Source organism: Microtus ochrogaster, chromosome 2 (assembly GCF_000317375.1).
Source record: "Microtus ochrogaster isolate Prairie Vole_2 chromosome 2, MicOch1.0, whole genome shotgun sequence".
NCBI classification, from domain to species: Eukaryota; Metazoa; Chordata; class Mammalia; order Rodentia; family Cricetidae; genus Microtus; species Microtus ochrogaster.
In genome coordinates, this window is record NC_022010.1 from 22,232,002 (window position 1) to 22,241,279 (window position 9,278).

Below are 9,278 nucleotides of genomic sequence, written 5' to 3' on the forward strand. Positions count from 1 at the left end.
AGACCAGCCTGGTCTACAAGAGCTAGTTCCAGGACAGGCTCCAAAACCACAGAGAAACCCTGTCTCGAAAAACCAAAAAAAAAAAAAAAAGAAGGCTTGAGATGAGAGTCCTGAGGTTTGAATAAGATCTCAACTAGGGGAGTGGAGAGATAGATGCCTCTAAAGTTAAGAGTACTGACTGCTTTTCCAGCTGACTAGGTTCAATTTACAGCACCCACATGATGGCTTACAACCATCAGTAACTCCAGTTCTTGGAGATCTGATGCCCTCTTCTGGTCTCTGAGGGCATTACATGAACGTGGTACATATAGGCAAAACATACATAAACATAAAGGAAAAAATCTTGAAGAATTTCAGTTAGAGCAGACCACAGACATTGAGGGAAGAGAACTTCGAAGAAAGAACAGAGTATATGATAGAGATGGAGCCTATGTGAAAGATGGCATTTGGAGAAAGCAGGACAGTAGAAACAAGACCAGGCATTGAGTTGGGGTACCTGTGCAAAAGACTTGGATTGGCACATACACTTGGAGTAGGGAGAAACTGGTGACTTTGAATGGGATGCAGGGTGAGCGTCATTTGAGTTCTCTGTCCTTTCTTCCAGATATTACACTCTGGGGCATGGAGCTGGGCCTTCTAAGCATGCGCAGAGGGGAGCTGGCCAGGTTCCTGTTCAAGCCAACCTATGCTTATGGCACCCTGGGGTGCCCGCCCCTCATCCCTCCAAATGCCACTGTCCTGTTTGAGATTGAGCTGATTGACTTCCTTGATTCTGCTGAGTCAGACAAGTTTTGTGCACTCTCAGCTGTAAGTTCAATACCTCAGATTTTCCAGTACTTTCTAAAGGGGGGGATCGGATTGTATATGGATATTTCTGTCAGATTGCCTGTCCCAGGTTCCACCCATGCCTCCCACACAGTGGTATCTTCTCAAGTCTGTCCAAGGTAAAACATAGACTGTAAGGTATATATAGATCGGTTCTGTATTAGCTGTTTGCTATTTTAGTGGCCCTTTGCTTAGTTCTCACTATAAGGTGGTAACTGCTTTTCAGGAAGTTAGGCCATGGTAGCTTTAATGAAGGTGATTGAGGCTTGGAGATATAATTCAGTGATAGAGTTCTTGCCTAGAGTGACAACATTAACAAACCCTAGGTTTCATCGCCGGGACCATAAAAACAAGCTAGAGAATTGGTGCCTCCTTGAGAACTGAAAGAGGCTTTTACTAGATAATTACGACATGAAGTGCAAACTAAAACAATCTCAGGATACTGGGTATAGAGTCACAATCCTTACAACCCAAGTCTTGGTTCCTATGCAGTCCTTCACTCCCAGCCCATAGAAGCACAGTGTATAATCCCATCAACAATCACATGCGTGTCTCTATGATGTTGTCATCTACCGACTGCATGTGTTGGTGGTATCTGTGCATTCATTCCAGATTTTGCTTCTCCATATGATTGGGTCTTCTACACTACATTAAAGCTGTCAGTACCTCAGTTTGAGTGTCTCACCTTGCCCACATCTTTCCACAGAGTAAATGGTCCTGTACTTAACCTGGGTTCTAATTTGGAACTCTGGATAGGATTTTGCAGGAGGTTCTGATAGGAAGCCAGGATAGCAGCATGAGCATATAGAACTCCAGGGACCTGAACCAACCAGGAAGTGCCAAAGTTTTCTGAGCTTGGCAGACTTCCTCAGGTTCTATGGATGCTTCTGCTTCTGGGGGAATCTGAGGAGGATCACAGCAGCCACTGACACCCGCACTGCTCTGTAGGTGGGCCTGTTCCAGCATCCACATGTGTGGCCTCTGCACACACAGGGGACTAAACAGAGTTTATGGTCCTAGAGGGAAATTTTGATGAATGTAGCATGACTGCCGTTGTACCACTGGGGCTTCTTGCTCCATGTCACTGCTCTTGTCTTTGGTCTTCAGGAGCAGCAAGAACAGTTTCCACTTCAGAAGGTCCTCAAGGTAGCAGCAACTGAGAGGGAGTTTGGCAACTATCTTTTCCGCCAGAACCGCTTCTGTGATGCCAAAGTGAGATACAAGCGGGTAAGAATCCTCTGGAAGTGTATGATCCGGAAAACTTTCATCTTTAAAAATTTTACGTGGATGGGTGTGCAATCTGCATGTCTGTCTGTCCACTACATGCATGCCTGGTGACTACAGGGCCAGAAGAGGACATCTGATCCCTAAGAATTGATTTTAGGAACTGGAGTTGCAGACAGTTTGAGCCACCATGTGGTGCTGGGAATCGAACCTAAATCTTCTGGAAGAGCAGCCAATATTCCTAACCTCTGAGCCATCTCTCCAGCTCCAGGAAACTTAAGAGCATAATCTTCATCTCTTTGCTATTCTTCATGGGCATCTGCTAATAAAATCACAGTAAGCCAGGCAGTGTTGGTGCATGCTTTTAATCCCAGCACTCAGGAGGCAGAGGCAGGCAGATCCCTGAGTGTGAGACCTGTAGTATGAGCAGCAGGTTGGCGTTCCTGTCACCCAGCTCCTGGCTGCCTGGCTAGCTTATGCCCTGAAATAACAACAAACAAACTGTATTCATTTAAACACTGCCTGGCCCATTATATCTAGCCTCTTCTTGGCTAACTCTCATATCTTGACTAACCCATTTATAATAATCTGTATAGCACACACAAGGTGGTATCTTACAGGGAAAGATTCTAGTGTACGTCCATCTTGGGCTGGAGCTTCATCGCGTCTGTCTGAGGCGTCTTACCTCACTTCCTTCTACCCAGCATTCTGTTCTGTCTACTCCACCCACCTAAGGGCTGACCTATCAAATGGGCCAAGGCAGTTTCTTTATTAACTAATGAAATTAACTCCTCCATCAGAGACCAGCCTGGTCTACAGAGTGAGTTCCAGGACAGCCAGGGCTACACAGAGAAACTCTGTCTCAGTTAAAAAAAAAAATAAGATCACATTAAGATGGGCCTGGTTGTTCATTCCTGTAATCCCAGCACCCAGGAAGCTAAGGCAAGAGGATTATAAATTCCAGGCCAGCCTGGCTTATTAGCTAAACCCTGTCTCAACAAACTAAAAAAGGGGCTTGGGAGATAGTTCAATGAGTAAGAGTGTTTGCTTTATAAGCATGAAGATCTGTGTTGAAATTCCAGTAGCTATATAAAATGCTCGTCATGGATACTGGAAAGATGGTGTAACAGGGAAGAGTATTTACTGCTCTTACAGAAGACCAGAGTTTGGTTCCCAGCATCCATATGGCTCACAGCTGCTTGTAACTCTAGTTCAGGGAATCCCATACCCACTTCTGACCTCCGTGGGTTTCTTCACCCACATGATATATGTAAGTTTATATGGGTTTGCATACTTACACATAAAGGATTTTTTTAAAGCCAAGTATGGCCACATGTGTACTGCAATCCCAGTATTGAGGGAGGCAGAGACAAGAAGATTACTGAGACTTGAAACCTAGCTCCAAGTTCAGTATCCATACATAAAATAAAAAAATTGCATAAAAAAGAAGCCAGGTGTGGTGGCGCACACCTTTAACCCAGTAGACAGAAGGCAGAATCAGGGAAATCTCTGTGAGTTTGAGGCCAGCCTAGTCTACAGAGTGAGTTCCAAGACAGCCAGGGCTATAGAGAGAGATACTTTCTCAAAACTATATGTCTGTTTTTTAACTGTGTTTATGTTTCTGTGTGGGGAATGTGTTCATGTAAAAGCGCTGTGGCTAACAGAGCTGGGCTTACACACAGTTGTGAGCCACCTGATGTGGGTGCCAGGAATCTAGCTAGTCCTTGGCTCATGTTGGATATACTGTCCTTATTACTTTTGAGGCAAAAGAATAGAGGACACATGTTGTCTGCCTCACTCAGGTTTACATGCCTTTTGTTAGAAACCTTAAAACTGGACTAGAGAGCTGGTTCAGTGGTCAGGAGCATGTATTGCTCTTGCAGAGGACCTGAGTTCAGTTCCCAGCATCCACATTAGGAAGCACAGGATTACATGTAACTCCAGCTCCAGGAAGATCTAACACCCTCTTCTGACCTCCACAGGCACTGTATTCACATGCATACATCCTATCCCACACATATAAAAAGAAGCCTCCTGACTTTAATATAATAACCTTGTTTCCTGACAGCTAGATGAATTTCTTCCTTAGGTCATAGTTCTGTGTGATTTGTAAGGACATAGGACGGTCCCTCCTTACCCTTTGTCTTCCCTCCTCTCCTCAGGCCTTGCTGCTGCTTCACCGACGCTTGGCAATCTGTGAGGAGCAGCACCTAGTGGAGCCTGCTGAGCTTCTGGTCCTCCTTAACCTGTCCTTTGTGTATCTGAAGCTAGACCGACCTGCCATGGCCCTGCGCTATGGGGAGCAGGCTCTGCTCATTGACCAAAGGAACGCCAAGGCTCTCTTCCGGTGTGGACAGGTGAGTTGAGGGTAAGTGCCCGAGAGAAGGAAGTGGGGAGAGGGGCTGGAGTAATAACTCAGTCAATAAAGGACTTGCCAGGTATGCCAGCCTGGGAGCCTGAGTTCATTCTCCAGAGCCCAGGGGGCTAGATCCCCTCACTGGAGAGGCAGAGACAGGTAGGTCCCTAGAGTTTTCTGGCTAGTCAGCCTAGATGAATTGGGAGTCCTGGATCCCAGAGGAAGACCTTATCTTGAAAATAACGTGTGCTGCTCCCTAGAAGGAAGCCAGGTTGACCTGTGGTCTCCATCCACATGTGCACTTACGCACTCCTACACAGAGCCACTACCACAAATGCTAATCTCTTAATCTAATACCCTGTTCCTCACAGGCTTGCCTCCTTCTAACTGAGTACGAGCAGGCCCGGGATTTTCTAGTGCGAGCTCAGAAGGAGCAGCCCTACAACCATGACATCAATAATGAGCTGAAGAAGCTGTCCAGGTGAGAGCCGGGGGCAGGAGTGTGACCAGAGGTACAGTGAGAGGTAGCTGTAAGAATTCTAGTCCAACCATCTGGATAGAGGAGAGGCTAAGAATGTTGTCCCAAACTGACTCAGAGGCAGCCACCCCACCTGCATGCTCATTGATCTGTACTGGCTGTTCATTAGTGAGGAAGAAGCTTACTTCTGAGCATTTCCCTCCACCCTGCAGATGAGCCCTTCCTAGAGAAGTGAGTCTTCACAACAACCCCTTTGTGTATATTTATATGTGTAGGCCAGAAAGCAACCTTGAGTGTTGTGCTGGGGTCCAGCAGTTAGACTGGACTGGTGGCTAGTCTCAAAGATCCTCCTGTCTGACCCTGCCCCCACCCCCACTGACACCCCATGCTGGAATTACAGACACGCTCTACTCACTGGGTCTGGTTTCTTAACATGGTGCTGAGCACTTTACCAACTGAGCTATTTCTGTAGTCCCCCATGTGACCTTAAAAGGGTGTTGTACAAACCAAGTATGGTGGTCCACTCTAGTAGTCCTAGAACTTGAGATCCTGAGGCAAGAAGATCTCAAATGCAGACCTTCTAGGATATAAAATAAGTCACTCAAAAACCAAAGGACTGGTGAGGAGACTCAGCAGTTAAGAGTTCTTGGCATTCTGATCCTAGGACCTACATAATAGAAGGAAAGAATTGACTACAAGTTATCCTCTGACCTCCATACATGCTTTGTACATGTACACGCTAAATAAATGTAAAAAAAGATCTCCCATTATAAAGTCTTGAAATCAGCACAAAGGAACCAGACAGGTGGGTCTCTGAGTTTAAGACTACCCTGTCTACAGAGTGAGTTCCAGCACAGCCAGAGCTTTACAAACTTTGCCACAAAAAAATTAATATTTTAAAAAACTATACTTACGGCCAAGTGGTGGTGGCGCATGCTTTTAATCCCAGCACTTGGGAGACAGAGGCGGGTGGATCTCTTCAAGTTCAAGGCTAGTCTGTGTGACTGGCCTCCCACGTGCTGCAGTTAAAGGCATGCGCCACCTTGCCCAGCAGACAGCCATCATTTTTAACATGTATTTTCTGCCTTGGTGAGGGTCTCTCCTTAACCTTAAACATTTGATCACCATTGCTGAAGTTTTTAAGGTGTATACATCATTTCTTTTTTTTCTTCTTAAGATTTATTTATTATGTATATAGTGTTCTTCCTGCATGTATCCCTGCAGGCCTGAAGAGGGCATCAGATCGCATTACAGATGATTGTGAGCTACCATGTGGTTGCTGGGAATTGAACTCAGGACCTCTGGAAGAGCAACCAGTGCTCATAACCTCTGAGCTATCTCTCCAGCTCCGTGTCATTTTTATTTGAATGCAGCCACTATGCTGCTGTTCTCTTTGGGTTTCCCAGGAGCTCCTGTCTGGTATGGAAAAGACTCCTCTCAGGTTAGATACTGAATTATGGGGGGAAGCTGACCTTTCCTTAGCAAGAACATCTCAAAATGATTCACAAGTCACTTAGTGCAAGGAGTAATTTGGCAAGACTTGGCTTGAGCCCACTGACAGTGACTTCTGCCTTCCCAGCTGTTGTCTTTCCAAATGAGGGCCTCGTGTCTAGGACCATCCTTAGTGAGCTTAGCCTTGCCTGTCCCTGCCTGTCCACAGTGTCATCCCCATTGGCTGCTGTCCAAAGTTGACTTTTCTTAAAATTTTTTTTGAGACCTGACCTCCAATGCAGACTTTTTTTTTTTTTTTGGTTTTTTGAGACAGGGTTTCTCTGTGGTTTTGGAGCCTGTCCTGGAACTAGCTCTTGTAGACCAGGCTGGTCTCGAACTCACAGAGATTCGCCTGCCTCTGCCTCCCAAGTGCTGGGATTAAAGGCGTGTGCCACCACCGCCCGGCTCCAATGCAGACTTTTAAGTGTCTCTGTTACCAGAGAATTCCAGCCACCAGATGTCACCTCCTGCAAACCTACAAAGCTTGCCTTTCTTTCCACAGCCACTACAGGAACTACGTGGACAGAGAGAAAGAGATGTGTCACCGGATGTTTGCTCCCTGTGGGGGCGGCTCCTCAGTGGGAGGAAACTGAAGGTACAGGACTGAGCACGCATGAGAGAATTCAGGGTTCTGTCCATTGGGGAAGATGTCCTCCTCAGCTAGTCTTGGTGACCAGTGGTTATCTCCACTGAGGACAGCATACCACAAAATAATACCACTGTTGGGGCCTTTCCACAGAGTGGGTCACTGAGGGAGGAAGACTTGGAGGTTACAGTCATATTTGACATGTCCTGAAACTTCCCGTTCAAAAGACTTTTTTCATGGTTTGTAAAATTAACCTCTCTTTAAAGTTCCTTAGAACTGAAACAATGGATGAGGTCATTAGTGTGACAGTTTAGCTGGACTTAAAAGAGAAGAACTGAGTTTCTCTTTTTGTTACTGTGTTTAGAGATAATTTCATATAGGCCAGACTGGTCTGAAACTCACTATATAGCTGAGAATGACCTTGGACTCCTCCTGATCCTCCTGCCTCTACTAACTGCTAAAATTACAGGACTGTGCCACCACAGTCTGATTAGTGTAGTACTGGGGATGGGACCCTGGACCTTTTGTGTGCTAGTGTATACAAACTAGATGAGCACTGTACCAACTGAGCCACAGTCCCAGCCTGCTGTAGATGTGTTTGTATGTTTGAATTATATGTTTGTGTTCGTGTATCTATTGGTGTATTCACATTAATGCAGATGCCTGTGAAATCTGAAGAAGATGTCACATCCTCTAGAGTTGGAGTTATAGGCAGCTGTAAGCCTTCTGGTGTAGGGCAGGGACCTGAACTCTGGTCCTCTGCTTGAGCAATATGTGCTTTTACAGACTGAGCCAGATATCCAGTCCTCCTTTTTGTTTTTGGAGATAGGATTTCCTTGTGTAACCCAGGTTGACCTGGAACTCACAATTCTCCCGTTTCAGCCTCAAGAGTAGTAGGATTAATTTGGGCAGTGGTAAACTAGGCATGGGCACACAACCTTAGTCCTAGCATGCAGGAGGCAGAAGCAGGCAGATCTCTGAGATCAAGGCCAGCTTGGTCTATAGAGTGAGTTCCAGGACAGCCAGAGTTACATAGTGTGAAACCTTGTCTCCAAAAACAAAAACAAGAAAACAAAACAAACAAAGGAGTACTAGAATTACAGGGTACACCATTATGCCTGGATGTAGGCTGTATTTGTGGTGCTGAGGTTTTTCAGTTCACTAACTACCAGAATTCAAAATTTGAAGATGCCGAAACCTGAAAAAAGCAGAACTTGGCATTGCTGTCAGGCAGTGTCAGCTTGTGATTGAGTATGTGCAGGACAGAGTATCCCCTCAAGTACACAAGATAACCTTCCAGTCTGCTCTGCTATTACTTAAGACAATTAATGGGAACAAAATTGCCTGCCTTAAACACCTGTTCAGCCAGGTTCAGAGCCCTGCTCTCCTGAGAGAAATTAAACAAGGAAGAAGAAGGAAGCAGCTGCTGAGCGGGCTCCTGCAGTAAATCTGCCCTTTGATGCCCCTCTGTCTACAAAAGTGGCTTCAGAGGAGGGGCCATGAAAGGCTCATTCATCCATGCGCTCATACCATCTCTGAAGCACTGCTGTCTGCTTGGCAGATGCTACCAGTCAGTTCCTTTGTGGGTATGACTTTTTGACCCCATCCTCTGTGTCTTTAGAGAACTTGGGAACTAAGCTGAGAGTCAGGGATCTCTCCTCTTTGGCTCTTGTCACTTTCAGTAGAGACATAGACATCTGTTTTCCCAGACCTGTGGGTATGTGGATCTGTGTGGCTGCATGTGTATGTACCGCTGTTCTCTCTCTCCCTTCCTCTCTTTCTTTGCCTTCCTTTCTCCCTCCCCCCTTCTCTGTTTCTCCCTGTGTGTGTTTTGTGTGCATTGACCTAGCTTTGCCAAGTAGGATAGGCTAGCAGGCCACCAAGCTTCTAGAGGTCTGCTTGTTTCCTCCACCTATCTTGTCATGACTGGGATTATAAGTATGCACCACCATGCCTGGATTTTAATGTGAGTTCTGGGCATTAAACTTGAGTCTTACGTAGCACTTTACTTCTAGACTGTTTCCCGGGTGCTTTCCTAGACTCTCTGTAGAACTTTGATCTGACATGCTCAGCTTGGAACCAGTCTTGGGAATCCCAGCTAGGCCATTGGATTGCCTTCCATTTTCTGTGGCTGCTGTGTTCCCTGAACAGCCCCAGCTCTTGAGAGTTCATCCTTTAGTCTTCAGTGACAGTGTTGGAATCTCACATGACAGTGGCATATTCCCACTCCTGTTAGCATCACAGCCTGCTTAGTTCTGCCATGTTCCTCTGGCCCTGTTCTTCCATAAGTGTGGCCTGACCAGTTACTCACATATTGA

At 46.0% G+C, this 9,278-nt stretch overlaps 1 protein-coding gene across 3 annotated transcripts in view; it reads left to right on the forward strand.

The window, feature by feature from the left end:
• Fkbp6 (FK506 binding protein 6) overlaps window positions 1-6,967 on the forward strand; it is an 11,587-nt gene extending 4,620 nt beyond the window's left edge. For 2 of the 3 annotated variants that reach the window (XM_005344625.2, XM_005344626.2), the window contains exons 4-8: window positions 605-807; window positions 1,933-2,052; window positions 4,212-4,406; window positions 4,777-4,886; window positions 6,877-6,967. In XM_005344625.2, coding sequence (XP_005344682.1) covers window positions 605-807; window positions 1,933-2,052; window positions 4,212-4,406; window positions 4,777-4,886; window positions 6,877-6,967 — 719 coding nt within the window. The remainder of the gene's footprint in view (window positions 1-604; window positions 808-1,932; window positions 2,053-4,211; window positions 4,407-4,776; window positions 4,887-6,876) is intronic. The other variant, XM_005344627.2, reaches the window with a different exon arrangement.
• The last annotated feature ends 2,311 nt before the right edge of the window (window positions 6,968-9,278 follow it).